Below are 27889 nucleotides of genomic sequence, written 5' to 3' on the forward strand. Positions count from 1 at the left end.
CAGGATCCTTAAGGGCGGCCATCTCAGGAGAGGGTAGAGCCCTTGTTCTTACAAGCGTGTGAGCGCTTTATCCACCCTAGGGGGTGTTTCCCAACGCACCCTAACCTCTGGCGGGAAAGGATATAATGCCAATAACACTTTAGAAATTATCAGTTGTTATCGGGGGAAAACCACGCATCATCACACACCTCATTTAATTTCTCAGATTCAGGAAAACTACAGGTAGTTTTTCCTCACCGAACATAATACCCCTTTTTGGTGGTAGTCGTATTATCAGAAATGTGTAAAACATTTTTCATTGCCTCAATCATGTAACGTGTGGCCCTACTGGAAGTTACATTTGTCTCTTCACCGTCGACACTGGAGTCAGTATCCGTGTCGGCGTCTATATCTGCCATCTGAGGTAACGGGCGCTTTAGAGCCCCTGACGGCCTATGAGACGTCTGGACAGGCACAAGCTGAGTAGCCGGCTGTCTCATGTCAACCACTGTCTTTTATACAGAGCTGACACTGTTACGTAATTCCTTCCAACAGTTCATCCACTCAGGTGTCGACCCCCTAGGGGGTGACATTACTATTACAGGCAATCTGCTCCGTCTCCACATCATTTTTCTCCTCATACATGTCGACACAAAAGTACCGACATACAGCACACACACAGGGAATGCTCTGATAGAGGACAGGACCCCACTAGCCCTTTGGGGAGACAGAGGGAGAGTTTGCCAGCACACACCAGAGCGCTATATATATACAGGGATAACCTTATATAAGTGTTTTTCCCCTTATAGCTGCTGTATCTTTAATACTGCGTGTAATTAGTGCCCCCCCTCTCTTTTTTTAACCCTTTCTGTAGTGTAGTGACTGCAGGGGAGAGCCAGGGAGCTTCCCTCCAACGGAGCTGTGAGGGAAAATGGCGCCAGTGTGCTGAGGAGATAGGCTCCGCCCCCTTATCGGCGGCCTTAATCTCCCGTTTTTCTATGTATTCTGGCAGGGGTTAAATTCATCCATATAGCCCAGGAGCTATATGTGATGCATTTTTTGCCATCCAAGGTGTTTTTATTGCGTCTCAGGGCGCCCCCCCCCCAGCGCCCTGCACCCTCAGTGACCGGAGTCTCGATGCAGTGAGCCTGTTGCCAGCAGGTCTCACTGAAAATAAAAAACCTAAAACTAAACTTTTCACTAAGCAGCTCAGGAGAGCCACCTAGTGTGCACCCTTCTCGTTCGGGCACAAAAATCTAACTGAGGCTTGGAGGGGGGTCGTGGGGGGAGGAGCCAGTGCACACCAGGTAGTTCTAAAGCTTTACTTTTGTGCCCAGTCTCCTGCGGAGCCGCTATTCCCCATGGTCCTTACGGAGTCCCCAGCATCCGCTTAGGACGTTAGAGAAAAGCTGTTTCGGCTACACCTGTTAAGTAAGAAGCATCTACTGCACTGTTTCTGCAAGTGCCTTGCCGAAGAGGCTGAACATAAATTCACCAACTCTGCAGTTTCTGCAAAGATGCACTGCACGTCTTCACCATCAAACGTGTACAGTTTGCTTCTATTCAACTGGAGGCAGATAACAGGACCTTCAACTGACGATATCAGTGCTGGAGAAGACTTACAAGGCTATTCCATTAGCCCCGATGCATTTTGGCTGTTAAAAAAGGGCCGGATATCACGATTTCTGACCAATGGTCATTATCGCTGTATCCAATTAGAGGCAATTTTTAACAGCCGAAAATGGACCCACGATGGTACGATAACACATGGGATCAGGGCAGGGCCGGCGCTACCCGCTCAGCAAGGTCTGCAAAGCAGGGAGGTGCTGGGGTAGAGAGGCGCTGTCCCTGCTCCGCAACCATGCTGACGCGCAGCGCCTGTCACACTGTAGTATTGTATCTGGCTGCGGCGCCGCCAGGCTGCCAGCCGTACACAGAGGCTCTTAATCTCCTCCTGCGTTCGGGCCCTCCCCCCTTCCTGCTTGCTCCTCCCCACTGCACTTGTGTTGCCCACTTCTCTTCCCTCCCGTCTGTGACTGAAGACACAGCACAGTCTTCAGCACCGCCCACCTCTCTCAACTCCCTGTCCGTCAGTGGTGGAATTTAGTCTGGGCAGTGCAACCACTACACAGGAAGACGTGATGCACACTGACCTGTGTGTAGGGGAGGAGCAAGCAGCCATGAGAAGAGAAGCAGCACTAACAGCCAGCCACACGAGGAGCCAAGGCTCAGGTTAGTGCTGCTGCAGATAAACAAAGGGGGGAGAAACTGTCCTATTTATGTGTGCTTGGGAGTGGGAGGGGTGTTCTATTAACCTGTGCTTAGGAAGGGGGAGGGGGGTGTCCTATTACTGTGTGCTGGGGAAGGGTGGATGGGTGTACTATTAACCTGTGCTTAGGAAGGGGGGGTGTCCTATTACTGAGTGCTGGGGAGGGGGGTGTCCTATTAACCTGTGCTTAGGAAGGGGGGGTGGGGTGTCCTATTACTGTGTGCTCGGGGTGGGGGGAGGGGTGTCCTATTACTGTGTGCTGGGGAGGAAGGAAGGGGTGTCCTATTACTGTGTGCTGGGGAGGGGGGGTGTCCAATTAACCTGTGCTTGGGGAGGGGGGGTCCTATTACTGTGTGCTGGGGAGGGGTGTTCAATTAATCTGTGCTTGGGGGAGGGAGGGTGTCCTATTAAGCTGTGCTTGGGGAGGGGGGGTCCTATTACTGTGGGAGGGGGAGGGGTGTCCTATTAATGTGTGCTTGGAGAGGGGGGTCCTATTAATGTGTTCTAGGGAGGGGGAGGGTGTCCTATTAATCTGAGCTTGGGGAGGGGGTCCTATTAATGTGGGAGGGGGAGGGGTGCCCTATTACTCTGTGCTTGGGGATGGGGGTCATTAATGTTTGCTGGGGAAAGGGGTCATACTAATGTGTGCTGGGAAGGGAGGGGGTGTCCTATTAATGTGTGCTGAAGGAGAGCTGTCATTGTATTGGGGAGGGGGTTCAAATTAATGTGTGCGGGGAGGGGGATACAGGCTAGCAGCGATGTAGTGTGTGGGGTGCAGGGTAGCGGTGGGAGTTTCGTGTGTGAGGGGAGGGGGATGCGGGGTAGTGGCAATGTAGTGTGTGGGGAGTGTGGTTCAGGGTAACAGCTACAGTGTAATATGCGTGGAAGGGGGGCAGGGGTAGTACCAGGGCCGGCGCTACCCGCTCAGCAAGGTCTGCAATGCAGGGAAGCGCCGTGCTGGATAGGCACTCTCCCTGCTCTACAGACCTTGCTGATGTGCGATGGTGCTGCCTTTTGCCGCTGCACCTATCACTCTGTGTGACAGGCAGCGGCGCCGGCAGAATGGAGAGCGGCTCCCCTCCCTGCCTCTGGAGCCTTGCGTGAGGGCAGCTTCATGACATGCAGTGCAGTGGTAAGGAGGCAGGGAGGGGGAGCCGCTCTCCATTCTGCTGGTGGAGCCTTGCTTGAGGACAGGTTGCGCTGTCAACCAGACCCTAACAATCCGGCAGATGGGGGTGGAGCCTGCGGCACTCACAGCCGGGGTGCAACTGCTGGGGAACACAGGCACGGCGTCCCAGGGCTGCATCATTTACAGGGTGCCTCAGGCTAATCATGCGGTGACACAGGGGGCTGATAAGGGGCTGAGTCTTGGGACAGATTATGGAATGACACAGGGGACAGATTATGAGGTAACACAGGGGACAGATAATGAGGTAACACTGGGGACAAATTATGGGGTGACAGTGGGGACAACTAATCAGGTGGCACAAGCGCCAGGGCTGGTTACAGGTAATGTGGTAGCACAGGTGCCAGGACTGGGGACAGATAATATAATATTCTGTAGTCACGCCCCTTCCCATGAAGCCACACCCCTAAATTTTCGGTGCGTGCCTGCGGCACGCATCTGTCCATATTAGATGTATGTGAGGAAGGGCGCAAATTCATTTTTTTGCAGGAGGGCGCCGAACACCCTAGCACCGGCCCTGGATCAGGGATACTGTAAGTTCCTGATCCCATGAGTTATTACGGTTCTGGCAGCTGTTTATCTGGAATTTGCTTTGCACGTCTGAGGCATGCGAAGCATAATTCACGATAATTGCTATCATTGGGGGAAAGGGACACCAGCATTGGGGCTAATAGGATAGCCCCAGGTGAACCCATTAGCAGCAGTAAAGTGCCACTGCTAATAGGAAATACCCCAACTGATGGTAAGCGCCTGCTTTCCTTAATAAATCTGGGTCACTTAGCGCTGCCAAAGTTGTCTATCGCAGCACAAATGTTCTAGCCTGCTAATACTGTTGCAGGCAAAAGACAGACAAATACCTTTAGTACATATCTCACACAAAGATATCTCACACAGACTCACACAAAGTTCTGCACCTCTGGCAACTCGCAGGCTATAACATTTAGCAACTACTCTGTGTTTTTCATTTTGCCCCCTTATTTTCTTTTAGTACATGGGACCCATAATGCTTTAAGGTGTGTGTCTATCAGCTGCTCAGTAAGCACCCCCTTATATAATCTCACAGTAAAATATATTTCAACTTCATAAAACTGTTACCTAAATGTATGTTGTGTAGCACCACTTTTTAATGGGGTAAAAACATTTGTAAAAAAAAAAAAAAGAAAGAAAAAGAAAGTTACCAGGGAAATAAAAAGAAAAATAATTTTCTTAATTTTCAAAGTTTATTGAAAAAAAAAAAATAACATAAAAAATTGAGAGAATTACTTATTTTGTAGACTAGCTTGAAACAATTGTGGCCTGTCCATACCTGTTCCCATACTGCTTGATACATAAGCAACTGTCAGTTCTGCTGGCCTATGAGTGTTATACAGCTGAGAGCACTGATTATAGATGGCTGGGCATCAGCTCAGTCAGATCTTAACACAACAGCTGTGGAGTCCTGAAAAGCATAATTCTCCTCTGGCAAGAAAATGAAAGTTGATTTGGCCCCAGTGCTAGGCATCTCATAAATGGTCAATGTCCTAAACAGAGGACCTATGTTTTACTGCTTCTTGGGTGGAGGGGCTATCGAAGTATAATAGTTTACTTCTGTTTGAAGCTCTTTAAGAAAGGAAAAGCAATGAAAACGCTCCTTCTCTGAAATCCTTCCTAGTTACAGTAAGTCTTGGCAAAAATATGTTGAACAACAGCTTGATTCTGACTTTTTACAGCCTGACTCTTGGCAAATGGTTGCCTTCTACCTATCAAGTAGTTGTAAAACACTATGACATCATCACTGTTTGGACAACTCTCCCTGGCTCTACTAAGAAAGTTATGAATAGTTTGCCCATCTGCAATTTTACAGCAACATCTCATCAAATAAAAATATTGTACTGTATATTGATATCTCATAATCTCTCCCATTTACAGTATTGAGAGAGAAGAAAATGATTCATCCTGCACCAGTATTCACATAATCAAAGAGAGATTATATATACCAACAATAAATATTGATGATAGGATGGGATTTCCTATTGTTCCAAATTTTTAGATGTTTGCGCTGCTCCCCTGAGGTTAAATACAACCGTATTACCAGGGAGTTTTTTGCAAGAGGCAAAAAAAAATGAGAAAAACCTCTTTTTAGGAGGCACACTTTCCTAGTATACTTATTGTTTAAAACTTGCATTTTAATTGGTTATAGCTTAAAAATTATTTGCATAAGTCTGACAGTGTTTGTATATTACCGCCTAAGTGAATTATAAAGCTTAAAAGATCTTATCTCCTTATTGGTCTGTGATATCTCCTTTTACAAACAGTATTTGACTTGTGACCTTTTCATAGGTGCGTCATTTAGTGGAGAAAATATGCTTTATAAATCACAGAGAAATGTTTTTGGCCGAAAATATTGAAAAGGGGATCCATATGGAATTTATAATTACCCTGGAATATTCCCCAAATGAGTTAATCAGCATATATGGTATAACATATCTTTATATACTGTGAATAGCATGCAAAATTGTGTATGATTAATAGCTTTAATCACAAGATATCTACAAATTGTAAGCGAGAGAGAGATATGCACAAGTGTATTTGGAGGTACAGTCCACACAAATTAAATTATTGTAATTTAAGAAATTGTGGATCATCCCAGCCAGTATCCTGAACCTGTCAGCAGTGGTAAAATAATAGATTGGTATGACGGGAGAACAGTAGAAGGGTTAGACTGGTACAGTTTCAGCTTCCATTGCTCCAAGTTGCTGCTCCATATCTATATCGAGGACCTTTTGATAACCACTGTATGTTTCATATGCTATGCTCGAATCCTTTAATAAGGTTATCTGACCAGTAATACAGACATCTTTATGTCAACAACTATATGGGTTTTTGTATTCAAAATGTGCATTGACCAGATGATTTGAACCCATGCATACCTACAATCTTGGGTTACAGATTGGCAAAATGGTGGTCATTTTTTCAACCCTGTAAGGGTATTGGATTGACCATCGGTGCTAATATCTTTGAGCAATGACATTGCATATCTATGGTCATATATAACCTATTACCATACCACACTGTCCTGGTTAGTACCTGATTGGGAGACCATCAGGGAATACCAGGTGTTGTAGGTCATTTCTATTATCATCACAAGTTTAAAATTTGTATTCAATTCATATATGGGCCCAGCAGACATGCAAAATATTATTTCATCATAATTTCACAGACACAGGTAATTGGTTCACGATTAAGATAGTTTCTATCACCTATTTACTATTTATTAATTAAAATTAATTCTGTCCGATTGTTTGTATATCTTAAATATTTCTTACATTAAAAGTTATGTTTTAATAGTTACATCATTACACCATTGTTGATACATACACCACTACAATCCATTTTGAATGCAGCTGCGAGGCTAATCTTCCTCGCCAGACGTTCATCGTCTGCAGATCCGCTCTGTCAGTCCCTCCATTGGTTACCGGTATTCTACCGTATTGGATATAAAATACTTTTACTCACATACAAGGCTATTAACCAAACTGCACCAACGTACATCACTTCGCTTATCTCAAAATATCTCCCAACCCGGCCTCTCCGATCTTCACAAGATCTATGTCTCTCATCCACATGCATTTCTTGTTCAAACTCAAAATTACAGGACTTTATCCGGGCTTCACCCACTCTGTGGAATGACTTCCCACGCACAGTAAGGCTTGCCTCTAGTCTCCAAACCTTTAAACGTTTCCTGAAAACTCACCTCTTCAGACAAGCCTATCAAATTCCAGACCCACCCACATAAACTTCAGTGCTTCCCTATCTAATTACATCCTCTATACAGTATTCATAACATCACATATCTTGTCTTTCTTTAGTCTCACACCCTCCTGACACTTGGCCAGTTTTGCGGGGTATCATCATACAACCCATTAAGAACCTAGTAATCTGGTGGACCATTATGCAATAGATAGCATCTATCCTTGTGTATCTATGCCTATTTCCCTATAGATTGTAAGCTTGCGAGCAGGGCCTTCTTACCTCTATGTCTGTTTGTTTTTACCCAGTTTTGTTCTATTACTGTTGTTCTAATTGTAAAGCGCAACGGAATATGCTGCGCTATATAAGAAACTGTTAATAAATAAATAAAATAATAAATAATTAATATATAAATATTTCCGAGAGTGAGTGCTCCCAACAAAGGTTGTTTCTTTCTTTTCTCATCTCTTCATCATATTATGCCCATTAACCTATGGAAGAACCACTGGCAATCACTATTAAGTCTACCTAAGAGATCAGGGATCGCTGGTAGACAGTGATATATTCTAGACTGTCAGTCTACTTGCTGGTTTTCTCAGAAATAAATGTGAATAAACTGGTTATCTTACTAATACTACATAGTCTAGTGTGGTACCCTTAACTCAACTCCTTTTTGAGCAGTGGTAAAATAAGAAGTTAAACTCATGGTATTATTCTCATGGAGGAGTTTTGATTTTTATATTGCATGTATTCAGAGCTCTATATAGCAACATACACATAGTAACAATTCTGTTGTCTTTCAGAGGAATAAAAATACACAATTTTAAAATAATAAAAGTTGGGTTATACGGCAGGATGCAGTGGCATCTGAGGTCACCAGAGATACGGGATGCCGGACTATCTCAGACAATTTTTTAGAGTGGCAATCACATACAAGGCAAAACCTTTCCTTGTAAGTGATTGCCCCTTTAAAAAAAAGTCTGAGATCGGCCAGGACCCCGCACTTCCAGCAATCTTGGACGTCATTACATCCTGCCTATAATGTGTCCAACTGAATGTTAGCTCTTACATCAATAAGCATTTATCAAACTGTAGAATCTTTTTTTAGTAAATACACAGTGATTGTACCTGAGCAATGCATGCATGTAGAATATTTGGTTCCAGATACCTAATTGTGTCAGGTGCATAAGTATCCACTAAGAATAAAAGGTATAGAATCAGTCCAGGTACTTCTACTGCCTTCTCATGTATTGAAATCAATAGGGAATGAGTGGTGAGAGAGTCTCTCTGGGCTGAGGCTGATTTGAAGAAAGTAGTGGCGCTTCTATTGTTGCAGGCATTGTGTGCAGTCAGAGTCCCCTGATATCATGAAGACATTGCAGGCAGTCCCATTCGCACATGCCCGAATGAGAGAGCGCTAAAGAGATGGAGAATACCTGTTAGATGTAGGGGAGCTGTGGATAATGCTGGTTTATTCCAGTGTGTGCTGCAGAGAGTGGCAATACTCTCATTATGTAGAGTGCTGGGACCCATATGCACACCATGTGTGACATACGTTTCACTCTGTCCAAGGCCTTGTTTATAGTAGGTCTGTCTGAGCGGATGCCCCTGGTGCTGAATATTAGCTAGTGTTTGTCCAGTCGGGATCCTGTATTTGTTACTGACAGGTGCAAAGGCCCATCACAGGTTAGTAGCAGTAAATCGAAAATACGGGAGCTCTCATGTGGCTAAATGTTATCATATTAGCAAATATTGTCAGTGGAAATAGTTTATTATGATACATTGGGCCTGGATGAGTATGATAATGCTCTATACACAATGTATTTACATGTGTGTCAGCAAAAAGGCAACAATACATAAACTACAATTAAATAAATGTCTCTGGGTAGGTACACATTAGACGATATGTTGTCCAATAACGCAAATAGAGGGTCATATCATCCACATCATCTAGTGTGTGCCCTCAATTGCGTGCTCCCATGGGTCATCAATGATGTCACATCTGATGTTTTTGTAATCAGATTTAACAACCCAGCAGGCGACATCATGCTCATGGATGTGCCCACTGATCAGTATTTGGCACCATCATGTGTTATATTGTTCTCTGTGTACGGGTGACAAATGTACAGTATCTTTACATCTGTTGTCATGTTGGCTGCGAACCATGTCGTTGTAATGTGTACCAAGCCTTATAGGCCCTACACACTAGGCGATAATACTCCAAGATATGAACGATCTCGTTCATTAATGAACGAGATACCATTCATATCTTTAGGGGGGTACTCACGGAGCGATAATCTAAGCAATCTGACTAGATTGCTTAGATTTTCAGCAAGATCTCTCCGTGTGTACCCCCTACAGCGATAGCGATGTGCAGCCCCGCGCGTCGCTATCGCTGCTGCTAGATTGGCCACACATTCAGGCAAAATGGCAGCCATGAACCAGAGACCGGAAAATATTCCAGTCATAAGCACGTAAATGGTTAATATGCACACACAAATGTGGATATAAAACTTACTGAAGAACTAAGAGTGTGGATGAAAGTTATTCATAAGAAGTAAGTGCTGCAACATATGTCACAGTTCTGAAATTTTGTTACAATGAATATGCTACGTGGAAGAATATTAATCATTGCCATATAGACTTGATTTGTCCTCTTTAGAAAAGGTCCCAGATGGCTAATTTCAGTCTGATTTATCTAATTGGAAAGCGGAAAAAAGCTCTTCCTTTGTTATGTGGCTTCCAGATGGAAATTCATAATCTCACCGTACTTGCTCAGTTTTGCCGAGTATTTATAAAATAAATTAAACACACATACATAATAATATACAATGTATGCAGTGAATTCATTTGCAAGCAGTAGTGTTACTATTTTTTAACCTTAGTGAAGTAAAAGGTTTTAAGCTATCCGCAATGTTAATCAGGCTACTAGAATCAGTTGTACAGTATGTGTTTTACCTAAGGAGAGAAGCACCTGAGCTTGTTCATCTTCTCTTTAACTCATAATTAAATAATTAACAGGCCTTTGCCAATTTGCGCTTAGTGCATGGTGGAAAGCTTAGTAGTTATTGAAGGTAACTTATGATGTAAAAAATAGCAGAGGATTAGCACAAAACATGCTTACCAACTTTTATTTGTTTCCCTTAAGAAGAGTGCCAGGTGGGGAGATGTATCTAATCAGGGGTGTAACGAGGATGGCTCCAGTGGAGCGCGAGCTCCGGGCGCTGGAAAAGATAGAGGGCGCGTTGCCACCTGCCCACCTCCTCCTTCTGTCCGCTAGACCGCGACCAGCTGTACAGGCAGCCGCAGAGCAGGAGGAAAAGCAGAGGGGGTACACACTTGGTGCGCACTGTCCCTGTTTTAAACATGTGGGGTGCCCAAAGGAAACCTTTGCCCTGGGATTCACAAGGTCTAGAACCGGCCCTGTCACCAATCTAGGATTTTTCAATATTTTTTCTTTTCAAGTGTAACATGCCCCCAATTCAGTACAGGGGAGGAGGCGCCGAAACATACCCTTGCTCCGGGCACCATGGCACCTAGCTACACCTCTGCATCTAATCACAGTACAGAGAGGGACTGTGCACTTCTCTAGGTCGCTCTCCCAGCATAATGCTGCAAATTGTGAGCCTGTGGTGAAGGAACAGGGCTAAGTGACATACAGTAAGGGTCCATCTACTAAGATGCCACTTAGCATGGAGGAAAAGCCGCTCCTGCTTTGCCAGTTATCGGTGCGAAGCAGGAGGTGGCTACTGCAATAATTATTAAAAATAGCCCCACGGAGGAGAGTGAATGAAAAGTCCCTCTCTCGGCGGAGACTGCACAGACATATACTGCCTCTGCATTGTATGTGACTCCCCTCTTTCCCGAGTCCTGTGCAGTGCAGCTGCAGCAGAGTAGGGAATGACATCGGAATGCGATGGTTTAAAACCATTGATGTTCTTATTTGATGGTAGTCTTTTTACCATTTGATGGTGATGTACCAATGTTTGCCACCATCAAATGGTAACCATTCGATGGTGTTCCTATGGTTGCCACGTCTCACTCCCGATTCAGTCCCTGGTCCTGTCCATAGCCAGCTGCATTGCAGGGGTATTGCAAATGCGCATATAGATTTTTTCGCATGTGCAAATAATATTACTGTTCATTTCTATCAAATTCTTTTGATGAAATGGTTAGTTAATACTGCACTGAAAGTTTTGATGGAGGAAACCCAGCCATTTGGTAGAATTCTGATGTCATTCCCTACAGCAGATAGATTTTTTTTTTTTTTTTTTTCAAACAACCTTGTGACAGCAGGCCAAATGGACAGAGCTCACTTCCTTTTTCTCAAGTGAGGAGAAGCACATAACGGCAGCTAGAGGTGACAATTCCAACTCCAGAGAAGACAGCTGGGCGAGAAAAACAGGTGTTTTTCATGTTTTTTTTATATCGCTCTATGCAGTCAGGTCACGCGAAAAATACCTGTTTCTCACGCGAAAATACATAGGACCTGTAAAAAGCCGCTGACCTATGTATTTTCGCAGCACTGATTGCGGGTCTAGGGGGCACTTATCATGGCTTAAGCTTTAATTCCCAATAAGTGCTGGCTTCGGGGGTAGAGCCCACCGCATTGGGGCTAATTGGATAGCCCCTGGCAAACCAATTAGCCACGCCAAATTACCATGGCCAATTGGATACCCCCTAAGTGACCTCTCTCCTATGTACAGTATATTAACAGCTGGCTCACTTAGCGCTGCCATGGGTGCCATATTGCAGCCTACTGTTAGCACTAGCACTCTGAGGCAGAAAAAACTTTTGTACATATTGAGATCTGAAATGTACCGGGATTTTCTCTACCTCTTCAGTTTGGCCCTTTTGATCTCCCTTTAGTGGATGGACCCCATAATTCTATGAGAATCTCATCATTGTGCCCCCATTCCCACACATTTCACAATGAAACAGGCAGGATATGGGTGGGTGGTCTACTACTCCAGACGTCACTGGAGTCGCCCCAAAATTAGACAATCCCCCATATATGCCAGGAGAGCAGGCAAGTATAGCACAAAATCATTTTTGACAGCTCTGTATTCCTAAATTTGTACAATGGAGCCTAGACTTTTTCCAGGCCCAAGTATTTGCAGAGCAAATGGGAGTACTGTAGTTTAAGTTGCAGCAGTCGATAGGCAGAGTTGGGAGGAGCTGCAGAGCACGATGTGCAGAGCAGTAAAAAAAACAAATTTATTTTGCAGAGAGATCATTTACGTTTTGCAGCAAGTTTGAGCTTTTTGAGTCTTCTATGATTTATTTGGACACATTTTGCGCATTCCAATTATACTTACTGCAAATTTTTAGGCTCATTTATTCTAATGTAAAAAAAACTTACTTTCCAGATATTCCAATATAAAGATTTAGTATAATAAAAGGGGGTTCATTTAACATTTTTGTACTTCTCTGCAAATGTACTGTATGCACACTTCTAATTGTCAAGGCATGTCACAGGAGTGGAAGTGGTAAGAAGCTTGCACTGCATGGTTGAACCATCTAGATCAAGGGTGTCAAAGTCGCGGCCCCTACCGCATTCTTTTTCAACCCGCTGGCAAGGGTCCTTTTGCGGGCCGACCGCCTTGCTTGCAGCGAGGGCAGGAGAGCGCAGTGCGCGCCTCTCCTGCTCCTCAGTCCAGACTCTGGTAGTGGCGCAGGTATCTTAAATCAGGAGCTGGTTCGTGAGCCAATCAGAGCCCGTGGACCGGCAGCCAATCAGGAGCTGCTGGTCCACGAGCACTGATTGTCTCATGAACCAGCGCCTGATTTAAGATACCCGCACCGCCACCACAGACTGGACTGAGGAGCAGGAGAGGCACGTGCTGCGCTCTCCTGCCCTCACACACAGCCAGACAGCAGCGGCGGTGAGCACATTGGGGGCATATGAAAAGTGAGACTGTGGGGGCATATGTGTATCTGGCACTTTGGGGGCATATGTATATCTGGGACTGTGGTGGAATATATATATCTGGCACAGTGGGGGCATATGTATATCTAGCACTGTGGTGTCATATGTATATCTGGCACAGTGTGGGCATATGTGTATCTGGCACTGTGGGGCATATGTGTATCTGGCACTGTGAGGGCATATGGTGCCAGTGTATGTGTATCTGGCACTGTGGGAGCATATGGTGCCAGTATATGTATGTCTGGCACTGTGGGGGCCTTTGGTAAGAAATGTTTCATACTTGCACCACTGCATTAAAGTAAATGTTTTCTTCACGATACTTGACATCTCTTTGATTATATTTTATAGTTGTTTCTTCTTAATTTTTTTTAACCCATTGCGTCTAGATTCTAGACGCAATGGGTCAAAAAAATGAAGTCTGCTAATTTCAACTACGTGCAGTTACTTTCCCTGTAATTAATGTTTTTGAAGTAAAGGTGCTTTGTCATGAAATAAAATAGTTGGGTTGTTGTCAATCAAATGTTCTGGTAATAGTGGTGATCTGGTTATGCAGTTCTGTGTTGTCAGGTCAGCAGATGACTGATACATGTGTCAATAAGAGGGCTGTAGCAGTGCAATAATATGGCATGCACTGACCCACCCGTAAAAATGGGACATAATGAAGTTGCCCTGAGAAAACAGGACATCCCGGTTGAGGAAGTAGCTGACCGCCCGGAACATCCATAGATATCTTTTGTGCGTATAAAAGGCACATTACTTGTTCTGGCCATTTATTATTTTATGATAATTTCTTAAGTGTACATTATTTTTCAGTAGTGGTCACAATAAGCATGTAACTAAAATTTTTGGTCATGTTCCATCCTAGTCATCTGCCCATAAGTAAAAACAATGGTTGATTCGGAGCTGCATGCAATGCTGATGTTCACATACAGTAGTGGATCTTTTGTGTGTAACTGCACATGCGTGAAAATTCCTTACAAACTCATATGACTTTGTGTTATACACAGAGGGCCTGATTTAGAGCTGGATGCAGTTCATAGAGTAACTGTGTCTTCGGACGTATCACTAGCATGAACATCAGCCATCTAGGGCCAGGAACACAGGCCCTGGCCTCACCACTCCCTGAAAATGCAAGTAAAAATGCCCCCGTTTTCAGGAACGCTGGCCAGCTACACCTAGCCCCCTCCGACAATTAGGCTGTGGCTTGAGGGCACTGTGTGTGAGGATGCAGGACCCATTCTGCACACGCACAGAATGAGTCCTGCACATGCGCAGCCACCCCACCATCTGAGATGCTAGGCTTAGTGAAAAGTGCTGTTGTGATGGAGTCACATGGCATCAAAAATGTTGTGGGAAAGTGATGGCCATTCCTATGACTAAAAATGCACATAAAAATAATGGTTTGTTTATGGGCATGTTATGGGAGTGTTGCGGACATGTCAGTGAAAGCATCTTTGTACGTAGACATACATCCGCAGACATAAGATACAATAGTCAGATGGAGAAACTGAACCTACGCATAGGGCGGGTGTAAGTTTAGATGGTGTGAGCAATGGTGGCATCTAAGGAAGCATCAAGCAGTAATACTATGTGTTCAGATGCTGAACTGTCTCGGTCCTTGGACATTTTGGTGCACAGATACAAAGGGAAGGATTTTGTAGGGGCATTTGCATAAATTCTCTGAGAGGTGACCACCAATAGATGCTGCAGCCTGCACTTCTGTGTGCCATTCAGAATCAGGCCCACTAGCTCTGCTTGCAGACTCTCTGCATGCCTACTGTATACACTCATAGCCAATCACAGTCCTCTCACAAAAAGTTGTTACAATGCATATTTCCCTCAGCTTAACTAAAGAATAGATTCAGAAGAAAAATGCCACTCATTGAAATTGAGAAAACACAAAGAAACCATCCCAACTGGAACGGTTTTCAGAGTTTTATTTTGTATTGTATGTTTTTTTCATAAGTTCTGAGGTATATACATAAACAATAATAAAAAGTAATGAGTACAGGCTTTAGTTCTTAATCAGTCCAGAATATTTTCAAAAACTGGTAAAGAAACAGTATGCTATCCCTTAGCAGCCAATAATATGTTGGCATTCATTTTATAAAATTATCCTTAAAAAGAATAGATATTCATTTTTTATAGCATATTTTCTTGTACTACAATCAGACCCAGCTACTAGAGATGAGCGGGTTTGGTTTTACCCCAATCTCCTTATTGACTATCGGACGTTACGTGTTTTGGTTGGCAAAGAAGAAAAATCCAGAAAAAAATAAATGCTGATAATTCTGGCGTAAAGAATCGAGTAAATCTGAACCCGCTCATCTCTACCAGCTACAAAGGGTACCCGGTACCCCCACCCCGGACCCTGAGCTTTACAGGGACCCCAGGTGTCAGGTGCACAAAACTGGGCTGTGACACCTCATAGTGATTTAACAGTGGTTAAGCTGCAGCAAAGTGGGAGTGGGTGGGGCTTCACCACTAATGCCGCTACTTCGGCCCTCAATGCTCTCTCATTTAATAAAGTTTCTAGCATTTGAATGTATTGCATGTTGCTGCTGGATATTGTAGTCTTTGTGGCGGTCCAGCTCATGGACTGCTTGTTGGGACCAGAGAGAGAGCAGATCAGCGGCACGTTCTTCACTTAAACGCATTGATGGTAAGGGATTGCTGCAGCAGAATGTGTGGGCAGGCTGCTCTTTCGTGGGCAGGAGGGTGTATTAGTATCACTGGGTTGGGGTCTGGAGGGTCGCATAACTTCCTCAGTGATTGGTCACTCGTGTTTTAGATATAATCGACAGCATCTGTTACCTAGTTCACCCACCCCCCCGCCCTCTCTGTTTCCTAGTTGTCACCTCCCCCTTATTCCAAAATTGTCCTCTCTGGTGTCTACCAGACCGGTAGATTTAAAAACTGGTGCAGCACACATAGGCAAAACAAGCAAACGATCAAGACACTCACGCCTGGTTACCCCTGTCCATCTGTCCTGGTCATATGCTGCGTTGTGGTATGTCAAGTGCATTTTCACTTTATTTAACCTTACATTGACTATTTAAACTGTATACCGAGGCCTGAATCCCAACAGCCGACAATACTGCCAGCCAGAATCCCGGCATTACAGGACTATTCCCACTCTGTGGGTGTCGTGGACTCTTTGTGCTCACCCCGATGCCGGCATTCTGGCGGGTGGGATGCCCCTGCCAGGATATGGACAGCCGGCATCCTGTCCACCGTTAAATCATACTGAACCTCTCTCTCTCTCTCTCTCTCTCTCTCTCTCTCTCTCTTTCTATATATATATATATATATATATATATAAAATGAATAATGTCTGTATAGACCGGCACTCATCCCAACATGGCTGACGTACCCCGGTGCCCTCAGATGACAATCCGTACAACTCCCAGCAAGAAACAGCGGCACGCGAGGATTTGTGCAATCACAAACGTGTATTCAAGGTACACGTTTGTGATTGCACAAATCCTCGAGTGCCGCTGTTTCTTGCTGGGAGTTATATATATATATATATATATGTATATCAGCACTGACTACTTTACATTTCTCCAGCTGCTGCTAATGTCTGGCATGGGCATATAACCTCTCCTGGAGTGAGTTAGGGTCGGACTGCCTATCTGGCCCCTGCGTGCCACCACCCATACTGTGCAGTATAACCAAAATGGGGACGGGCTGTGAGTCCATGCCCCCCCTTACTTTCAGCACACATCCATGTGCTCTGCCCGTGCATCTCCTCTGTCATGCGCATGCGACCCCGCGCCAAGAGCATGCATGCGAATGCCGGGGCCGAATTCGGATCCCAGTCCGTCCCTGCTTGGAGCAATGTCCTGGGTGACTTGGCCACATCAAGTGTCTTTTTTCTCAAAATGTGCATCTTCTTCACACAAATAAAACAAAACTACATTGCTGATCAATTTGATGTGCATCATTTGTACAGTGTGTACATTTGTGTGCGACTGAGTCTGAAATTGCAAACTAAGTGCTACGAGTGCCTTTTCTCATGCCAAGTTCCATTGTGCTTTATCTGCGACTTTGTACATGTTCACAACTAATTCTTTGCAGTTAAAAGTCGCTGTCCACCATCTCTAGTACACTTTGAGTGTTGTTTCTCTGCAATGTGAATAAGACGCAAAGTTTAAAGAAAAAGACAGGGTGCTTCACCTCTTGAAGCATCTCAGTCACGCCAGGCCAGATAGCATATGGCATATGGCCACTGTATGGCATATAGATGCTAGCTGTAAGAGGACATGTCTATAGTTTGCATACAGTAGGTGAAAAAAACAGCTGCACATCAAGTTCAAAATAGTCTTATATGTTCTAGCATTGTTGCTCCACAGAAAGCAAAACAGGATTCCAATGAGGCAGTTAAAATTCATCCTCATGAACACATTGATAGTTTGGATTACACCAAATAATGTTTAATTGAGCAGATGTTGCAGAGTCATTTGAAACTAAGAGGATAATGTTACTCTGCACAAAACTGGAGACCAGATGCTGGGATGGCACTGGAAGGCTATATGTTTGTAGCAAGCACTGTATTACAAATTGCTCACATGTACAGTACATAAGTAATTGTACAGTATATTACGTTTAGACAATGGACTTCAGTGGATAGAATTCAGTTGGGACGGGTAATATTGCAGGTACCGAGGTTAAGCAGAAAGCAGGACTGAAGACACACGAACAAGAACTGGCCTATGCCCGATACTGTATAACACATAATGCTGTGCAGTTAACAAGATATATAAACAATGCTATTACCATGCACTAGTAACAGGACTAGAGAGAAAGAGACCAGGACTGATGTGACATTGATATAATGAGGCTGCAGAGGTACAGGACAGCAGAAACTGACTTGCTCGGTAATAGTAAATGATGTCAGTGGGCCAGGAGCAGAATATTTACCACGTAATTGCAAGCTGTCACATCCGGAACGGGTACAAGATTATGGGCCTAATTTAGTAAGGATCACTAAATAGCAAAATCACAAAATAGGCAATTATCAGCTGACTACGCTTGCGATGTGAACGCACTGAACGTGTGCAAAGACCACAGTATGTTTGCTTCGCAATTGAATACCCAGTGAAATCCGACAACAAAGTGATTGACCGTAAGTGATCGTATGTGGGAGACAACATGGCATTGGGAAACCACACAGGCATGTCATGGCCGTTTTTGGGGCGTGCATCTGATGTCAGCTGCGATGAAAAACATGGTGCCCGTTGCAACTGCAATTGCATTATTTTCAGTAGGCATGGGTCAACCACAACTGTCGATGGTGCTCTATTTCTGCAACTGCATACACAAATTTGCAAATGCAGCAGTGGGCGACTTTTCCTTTTCTGGGCGGCTCTTCCCATGCGATTTGTATCAGTAGCAGTTTTGAGACAATCGCTGTGTCAGTCTCATTAGTGATCCTTACTGAATTAGGACCTATGTCAGGAGAGCAAAGCAACAGAGCAAACTAAAATTTTTATTTAAAAAAAAATTTGGTTTGGATATTTAGCAGCAGGTTTAGAAATTGTAGTGGAAGTAGAAAGTCATGACTTAACAATGCTCTAATACACAATGACACATTTCAGTGGGTAACAATCAGGGATAAGTAGCGACAGCTGGAGTGTGGTGATCAGAAAATGAGCATGCTCAGGAACTTAGAAGAAATTTGACAAGTACGGAAACACACATTGAGCATGTTCAAGGAACATAGGGTTAGATGTATTAAGCCCGGAGAAGTGATAAAGCAGTGATTAAAGCAGTTATAAGTGCAAGATGATAACGCACCAGCCAATCAGCTCCAATATGTAAATTAACAGTTAGGAGCTGATTGGCTGGTGCGTTATCACCTTGCACTTATCACTGCTTTATCACTTCTCCAGGCTTAATTCATCTGCCCCATAAAATGTAAAGCTTATTTCTTCCTTTAATGAGTGCTGTATTGTTACTCTCTTTCTCTCCTTAATTTTCAACACAATTTACAAGCAAATATTCCTGAAAGAACCAGGTTGGGTAAAATCCATGTTTGCTGTAAACATCTAAAACATCTATCAATTACTTAGTTGTGCTGCCCAATTACAAAATACCATCAATATGTCAAAACCATATAGCACAATTTGACACATATGCCAATCACAAGTTGTTCCAAATTTGTAAATGCTTTGTCTTATGCTGAATCTTTGCTGTTTGTTTATTCACCTGAATGAAATCTGTAATTGTATTAGAGATGAGCGCCGGAAATTTTTCGGGTTTTGTGTTTTGGTTTTGGGTTCGGTTCCGCGGCCGTGTTTTGGGTTCGACCGCGTTTTGGCAAAACCTCACCGAATTTTTTTTGTCGGATTCGGGTGTGTTTTGGATTCGGGTGTTTTTTTCAAAAAACCCTAAAAAACAGCTTAAATCATAGAATTTGGGGGTCATTTTGATCCCAAAGTATTATTAACCTCAAAAACCATAATTTACACTCATTTTCAGTCTATTCTGAATACCTCACACCTCACAATATTATTTTTAGTCCTAAAATTTGCACCGAGGTCGCTGTGTGAGTAAGATAAGCGACCCTAGTGGCCGACACAAACACCGGGCCCATCTAGGAGTGGCACTGCAGTGTCACGCAGGATGTCCCTTCCAAAAAACCCTCCCCAAACAGCACATGACGCAAAGAAAAAAAGAGGCGCAATGAGGTAGCTGACTGTGTGAGTAAGATAAGCGACCCTAGTGGCCGACACAAACACCGGGCCCATCTAGGAGTGGCACTGCAGTGTCACGCAGGATGGCCCTTCCAAAAAACCCTCCCCAAACAGCACATGACGCAAAGAAAAAAAGAGGCGCAATGAGGTAGCTGACTGTGTGAGTAAGATAAGCGACCCTAGTGGCCGACACAAACACCGGGCCCATCTAGGAGTGGCACTGCAGTGTCACGCAGGATGGCCCTTCCAAAAAACCCTCCCCAAACAGCACATGACGCAAAGAAAAAAAGAGGCGCAATGAGGTAGCTGACTGTGTGAGTAAGATAAGCGACCCTAGTGGCCGACACAAACACCGGGCCCATCTAGGAGTGGCACTGCAGTGTCACGCAGGATGGCCCTTCCAAAAAACCCTCCCCAAACAGCACATGACGCAAATAAAAAAAGAGGCGCAATGAGGTAGCTGACTGTGTGAGTAAGATAAGCGACCCTAGTGGCCGACACAAACACCGGGCCCATCTAGGAGTGGCACTGCAGTGTCACGCAGGATGGCCCTTCCAAAAAACCCTCCCCAAACAGCACATGACGCAAAGAAAAATAAAAGAAAAAAGAGGTGCAAGATGGAATTGTCCTTGGGCCCTCCCACCCTTATGTTGTATAAACAGGACATGCACACTTTAACCAACCCATCATTTCAGTGACAGGGTCTGCCACACGACTGTGACTGATATGACGGGTTGGTTTGGACCCCCCCAAAAAAAGAAGCAATTAATCTCTCCTTGCACAAACTGGCTCTACAGAGGCAAGATGTCCACCTCATCATCATCCTCCGATATATCACCGTGTACATCCCCCTCCTCACAGATTATCAATTCGTCCCCACTGGAATCCACCATCTCAGCTCGCTGTGTACTTTGTGGAGGCAATTGCTGCTGGTCAATGTCTCCGCGGAGGAATTGATTATAATTCATTTTAATGAACATCATCTTCTCCACATTTTCTGGATGTAACCTCGTACGCCGATTGCTGACAAGGTGAGCGGCGGCACTAAACACTCTTTCGGAGTACACACTTGTGGGAGGGCAACTTAGGTAGAATAAAGCCAGTTTGTGCAAGGGCCTCCAAATTGCCTCTTTTTCCTGCCAGTATAAGTACAGACTGTGTGACGTGCCTACTTGGATGCGGTCACTCATATAATCCTCCACCATTCTTTCAATGTTGAGAGAATCATATGCAGTGACAGTAGACGACATGTCCGTAATCGTTGTCAGGTCCTTCAGTCCGGACCAGATGTCAGCATCAGCAGTCGCTCCAGACTGCCCTGCATCACCGCCAGCGGGTGGGCTCGGAATTCTGAGCCTTTTCCTCGCACCCCCAGTTGCGGGAGAATGTGAAGGAGGAGATGTTGACAGGTCGCGTTCCGCTTGACTTGACAATTTTCTCACCAGCAGGTCTTTCAACCCCAGCAGACTTGTGTCTGCCGGAAAGAGAGATCCAAGGTAGGTTTTAAATCTAGGATCGAGCACGGTGGCCAAAATGTAGTGCTCTGATTTCAACAGATTGACCACCCGTGAATCCTTGTTAAGCGAATTAAGGGCTCCATCCACAAGTCCCACATGCCTAGCGGAATCGCTCCGTGTTAGCTCCTCCTTCAATGTCTCCAGCTTCTTCTGCAAAAGCCTGATGAGGGGAATGACCTGACTCAGGCTGGCAGTGTCTGAACTGACTTCACGTGTGGCAAGTTCAAAGGGCATCAGAACCTTGCACAACGTTGAAATCATTCTCCACTGCACTTGAGACAGGTGCATTCCACCTCCTATATCGTGCTCAATTGTATAGGCTTGAATGGCCTTTTGCTGCTCCTCCAACCTCTGAAGCATATAGAGGGTTGAATTCCACCTCGTTACCACTTCTTGCTTCAGATGATGGCAGGGCAGGTTCAGTAGTTTTTGGTGGTGCTCCAGTCTTCTGTACGTGGTGCCTGTACGCCGAAAGTGTCCCGCAATTCTTCTGGCCACCGACAGCATCTCTTGCACGCCCCTGTCGTTTTTTTTTAAATTCTGCACCACCAAATTCAAGGTATGTGCAAAACATGGGACGTGCTGGAATTTGCCCATATTTAATGCACACACAATATTGCTGGCGTTGTCCGATGCCACAAATCCACAGGAGAGTCCAATTGGGGTAAGCCATTCTGCGATGATCTTCCTCAGTTGCCGTAAGAGGTTTTTAGCTGTGTGCGTTTTCTGGAAAGCGGTGATACAAAGCGTAGCCTGCCTAGGAAAGAGTTGGCGTTTGCGAGATGCTGCTACTGGTGCCGCCGCTGCTGTTCTTGCGGCGGGAGTCCATACATCTACCCAGTGGGCTGTCACAGTCATATAGTCCTGACCCTGCCCTGCTCCACTTGTCCACATGTCCGTGGTTAAGTGGACATTGGGTACAACTGCATTTTTTAGGACACTGGTGAGTCTTTTTCTGACGTCCGTGTACATTCTCGGTATCGCCTGCCTACAGAAGTGGAACCTAGATGGTATTTGGTAACGGGGGCACACTGCCTCAATAAATTGTCTAGTTCCCTGTGAACTAACGGCGGATACCGGACGCACGTCTAACACCAACATAGTTGTCAAGGCCTCAGTTATCCGCTTTGCAGCAGGATGACTGCTGTGATATTTCATCTTCCTCGCAAAGGACTGTTGGACAGTCAATTGCTTACTGGAAGTAGTACAAGTGGGCTTACGACTTCCCCTCTGGGATGACCATCGACTCCCAGCAGCAACAACAGCAGCGCCAGCAGCAGTAGGCGTTACACGCAAGGATGCATCGGAGGAATCCCAGGCAGGAGAGGACTCGTCAGAATTGCCAGTGACATGGCCTGCAGGACTATTGGCATTCCTGGGGAAGGAGGAAATTGACACTGAGGGAGTTGGTGGGGTGGTTTGCGTGAGCTTGGTTACAAGAGGAAGGGATTTACTGGTCAGTGGACTGCTTCCGCTGTCGCCCAAAGTTTTTGAACTTGTCACTGACTTATTATGAATGCGCTGCAGGTGACGTATAAGGGAGGATGTTCCGAGGTGGTTAACGTCCTTACCCCTACTTATTACAGCTTGACAAAGGGAACACACGGCTTGACAAATGTTGTCCGCATTTCTGGTGAAATACTTCCACACCGAAGAGCTGATTTTTTTGGTATTTTCACCAGGCATGTCAATGGCCATATTCCTCCCACGGACAACAGGTGTCTCCCCGGGTGCCTGACTTAAACAAACCACCTCACCATCAGAATCCTCCTGGTCAATTTCCTCCCCAGCGCCAGCAACACCCATATCCTCCTCATCCTGGTGTACTTCAACACTGACATCTTCAATCTGACTATCAGGAACTGGACTGCGGGTGCTCCTTCCAGCACTTGCAGGGGGCGTGCAAATGGTGGAAGGCGCATGCTCTTCACGTCCAGTGTTGGGAAGGTCAGGCATCGCAACCGACACAATTGGACTCTCCTTGTGGATTTGGGATTTCGAAGAACGCACAGTTCTTTGCGGTGCTTTTGCCAGCTTGAGTCTTTTCAGTTTTCTAGCGAGAGGCTGAGTGCTTCCATCCTCATGTGAAGCTGAACCACTAGCCATGAACATAGGCCAGGGCCTCAGCCGTTCCTTGCCACTCCGTGTGGTAAATGGCATATTGGCAAGTTTACGCTTCTCCTCCGACAATTTTATTTTAGGTTTTGGAGTCCTTTTTTTACTGATATTTGGTGTTTTGGATTTGACCTGCTCTGTACTATGACATTGGGCATCGGCCTTGGCAGACGACGTTGCTGGCATTTCATCGTCTCGGCCATGACTAGTGGCAGCAGCTTCAGCACGAGGTGGAAGTGGATCTTGATCTTTCCCTAATTTTGGAACCTCAACATTTTTGTTCTCCATATTTTAATAGGCACAACTAAAAGGCACCTCAGGTAAACAATGGAGATGGATGGATACTAGTATACAATTATGGATGGACTGCCGAGTGCCGACACAGAGGTAGCTACAGCCGTGGACTATTGTACTGTACTGTGTCTGCTGCTAATATAGACTGGATGATAATGAGATGTAGTATGTATGTATAAAGAAGAAAGAAAAAAAAACCACGGGTAGGTGGTATACAATTATGGATGGACTGCCGAGTGCCGACACAGAGGTAGCTACAGCCGTGGACTACCGTACTGTGTCTGCTGCTAATATAGACTGGTTGATAATGAGATGTAGTATGTATAAAGAAGAAAGAAAAAAAAAACCACGGGTAGGTGGTATACAATTATGGATGGACTGCCGAGTGCCGACACAGAGGTAGCTACAGCCGTGGACTACCATACTGTGTCTGCTGCTATTATAGACTGGTTGATAATGAGATGTAGTATGTATAAAGAAGAAAGAAAAAAAAAACCACGGGTAGGTGGTATACAATTATGGACGGACTGCCGAGTGCCGACACAGAGGTAGCTACAGCCGTGGACTACCGTACTGTACTGTGTCTGCTGCTAATATAGACTGGATGATAATGAGATGTAGTATGTATAAAGAAGAAAGAAAAAAAAACCACGGGTAGGTGGTATACAATTATGGACGGACTGCCGAGTGCCGACACAGAGGTAGCTACAGCCGTGGACTACCGTACTGTACTGTGTCTGCTGCTAATATAGACTGGTTGATAAAGAGATGTAGTATGTATGTATAAAGAAGAAAGAAAAAAAAACCACGGGTAGGTGGTATACAATTATGGATGGACTGCCGAGTGCCGACACAGAGGTAGCTACAGCCGTGGACTACTGTACTGTGTCTGCTGCTAATATAGACTGGTTGATAAAGAGATGTAGTATGTATGTATAAAGAAGAAAGAAAAAAAACCACGGTTAGGTGGTATACAATTATGGACGGACTGCCGAGTGCCGACACAGAGGTAGCTACAGCCGTGGACTACCGTACTGTACTGTGTCTGCTGCTAATATAGACTGGTTGATAAAGAGATGTAGTATGTATGTATAAAGAAGAAAGAAAAAAAAACCACGGGTAGGTGGTATACAATTATGGATGGACTGCCGAGTGCCGACACAGAGGTAGCTACAGCCGTGGACTACTGTACTGTGTCTGCTGCTAATATAGACTGGTTGATAAAGAGATGTAGTATGTATGTATAAAGAAGAAAGAAAAAAAAACCACGGGTAGGTGGTATACAATTATGGACGGACTGCCGAGTGCAGACACAGAGGTAGCTACAGCCGTGGACTACCGTACTGTACTGTGTCTGCTGCTAATATAGACTGGTTGATAAAGAGATGTAGTATGTATGTATAAAGAAGAAAGAAAAAAAAACCACGGGTAGGTGGTATACAATTATGGATGGACTGCCGAGTGCCGACACAGAGGTAGCTACAGCCGTGGACTATTGTACTGTACTGTGTCTGCTGCTAATATAGACTGGTTGATAAAGATATGTAGTATGTATGTATAAAGAAGAAAGAAAAATAAACCACGGGTAGGTGGTATACAATTATGGATGGACTGCCGAGTGCCGACACAGAGGTAGCTACAGCCGTGAACTACCGTACTGTGTCTGCTGCGACTGGATGATAAATAATGATATAAAAAATATATATATATCACTACTGCAGCCGGACAGGTATATATTATATAATGACGGACCTGCTGGACACTGTCTGTCAGCAGAATGAGTTTTTTATAGAATAAAAAAAAAAACACCACACAAGTCACACGACGAGTGTTTAACTTTTTCAGGCAATCACAATATAGTATACTACTAACTATACTGGTGGTCAGTGTGGTCAGGTCACTGGTCAGTCACACTGGCAGTGGCACTCCTGCAGCAAAAGTGTGCACTGTTTAATTTTAATAATATGTACTCCTGGCTCCTGCTATAACCTATAACTGGCACTGCTCCCCAGTCTCCCCCACAATTATAAGCTGTGTGAGCACAGTCAGATATATACATAGATGATGCAGCACACTGGGCTGAGCAGTGCACACAGATATGGTATGTGACTGAGTCACTGTGTATCGTTTTTTTCAGGCAGAGAACGGATTATATTAAATAAAACTGCACTGTCTGGTGGTCACTGTGGTCAGTCACTACTAAACTCTGCACTCTCTACAGTACTCCTAAGCTCCAGTAAATCAAGTGTCTCTGTCTCAAATCAATCTCACTCTCTCTCTTCTAATCTAAATGGAGAGGACGCCAGCCACGTCCTCTCCCTATCAATCTCAATGCACGTGTGAAAATGGCGGCGACGCGCGGCTCCTTATATAGAATCCGAGTCTCGCGAGAATCCGACAGCGTCATGATGACGTTCGGGCGCGCTCGGGTTAACCGAGCAAGGCGGGAAGATCCGAGTCGCTCGGACCCGTGAAAAAAAACATGAAGTTCGGGCGGGTTCGGATTCCGAGGAACCGAACCCGCTCATCTCTAAATTGTATCCATACTAACTGTACCATACGGGAGGAATTTGATATGCCGGCTGTTGGGATCCCGGCACTCACCATACTGACATCGGCATACCGACAATTATTCTCCCTCTTGGGGTGTCCACGACACCCCTGGACGGAGAATAAATAGCGTGGTGCTCGTAGCGTGCCACCGTGCCTGTAGCATGGGAGCGCAGCGATCCTGCAAGGGGCTCTTTTGCGCTCACCCCGCTGCCTGCATGCCAGCTGTCGGGATCCAATCCCAGCGCGGTATGCTGGGCGCCGGGATCCCAAGCGCTGGCATAACATACTACACCCGTGCCATACTAGCTCATGACTATCCACATACAGTACAGTATGTGTTTGTGTTATTATGATTAGGTTTTTTGTGTTGTTTATTGTATTCATGCTATGTGATTTTTGGAACCATAGAATTTATCATACCCTATAAATAAACTTTGGTGATGTAAAATATTAGTAACAATAAATTGTGATAATAGTTTGTTAAATATCCTTATATTTATTTTGTATCTTACCTTAGGGAAACTATGTGTCTCTCATGCAGATTACAAAAAATTGCTAGTTACTGTTTGTTATAACTGCATTGTTTTGTACTGTTGAAAAGCCTCAATTGTGCAATATTAAAGTGTTTCATAAATACAATTACTAAATTATGTATAACATTTTTACTGCTTTTTGTTTTATGTTCAGTAGTGTCTTTTTTATTTTCTATTTATTTTTTGCTCCTTCTTGCATGGAATGTTAACTATATTCTTTATTGGTTTTAATATAGGTCATGCAAACTTTTGCAATGACCATTGCATGAATACATTTTGTGATTTATTTACTTTTTATATTTTATTTTTCCGCTCTGTTTTATTAAAGGGCTGAGCCAGTTCTGTCTCGGATACAGGAAAACCGGAGAAGAGTAATTTTGCCTTCAATAGACAACATCAAACAGGACACATTTGAAGTACAGAGATATGAAAATTCAGCTCATGGATACAGTTGGGAACTTTGGTGCATGTATATAAGTCCTCCTAAAGACTGGTGGGATGCTGGGGATCCATCTTTGCCTATAAGGTCAGTGGAAGCTAATAACTATAAAAAGATATGGATGTATTTTACCATTATATAAATATATAGGAAAGCTGAAAACATGCACGTTTTTTTTACATGTAATATAAAGCAGTGCACTTTAAAACTGCCCCAATTCAAATTGTATTGCAGGAAGTCGCATTTATGCCCAACACTGTTGAAGTATTAATTTTTGATTGTAACAAAGTTTGTGAAGATGTCATAGCATGATCTTATTATGAGTTGAAATGTCATCACTCCCTTTAAGTTGTCAGATATACATTGTATGTTTGGCATGAATACTGTATGTATAGGATATAATAGCTCTGTTGGTGTTAGTGTTTGTCCTTCCTTTCTTCATGTCCTCAAAGACTTGGGAAAAATATGTCCCAGAGGATTAATTGGATATAACAGTCTGTGGGAAATAAAAAGATTTCCTGAAGAGAGTAGCCTTGAAAGCTATGTTAGATGGATGAACAGTAATTTGTAGGACAGAACAATGTCTTCTAAATGAAATGAAGAAATAACAGGTTAAAAGTAGAGATGAGCGCCTGAAATTTTTCGGGT

General features: G+C 44.3%; 1 protein-coding gene across 1 annotated transcript in view; it reads left to right on the forward strand.

Moving 5' to 3' along the window:
* GALNT17 (polypeptide N-acetylgalactosaminyltransferase 17) overlaps nucleotides 1–27889 on the forward strand; it is a 673198-nt gene that overhangs the window by 385157 nt on the left and 260152 nt on the right. Inside the window, exon 5 of the mRNA XM_063953757.1 lies at nucleotides 27131–27328. Within this exon, the coding sequence (XP_063809827.1) occupies nucleotides 27131–27328 (198 nt within the window). The remainder of the gene's footprint in view (nucleotides 1–27130; nucleotides 27329–27889) is intronic.

Source organism: Pseudophryne corroboree, chromosome 2, assembly GCF_028390025.1.
Source record: "Pseudophryne corroboree isolate aPseCor3 chromosome 2, aPseCor3.hap2, whole genome shotgun sequence".
Taxonomy (NCBI): domain Eukaryota; kingdom Metazoa; phylum Chordata; class Amphibia; order Anura; family Myobatrachidae; genus Pseudophryne; species Pseudophryne corroboree.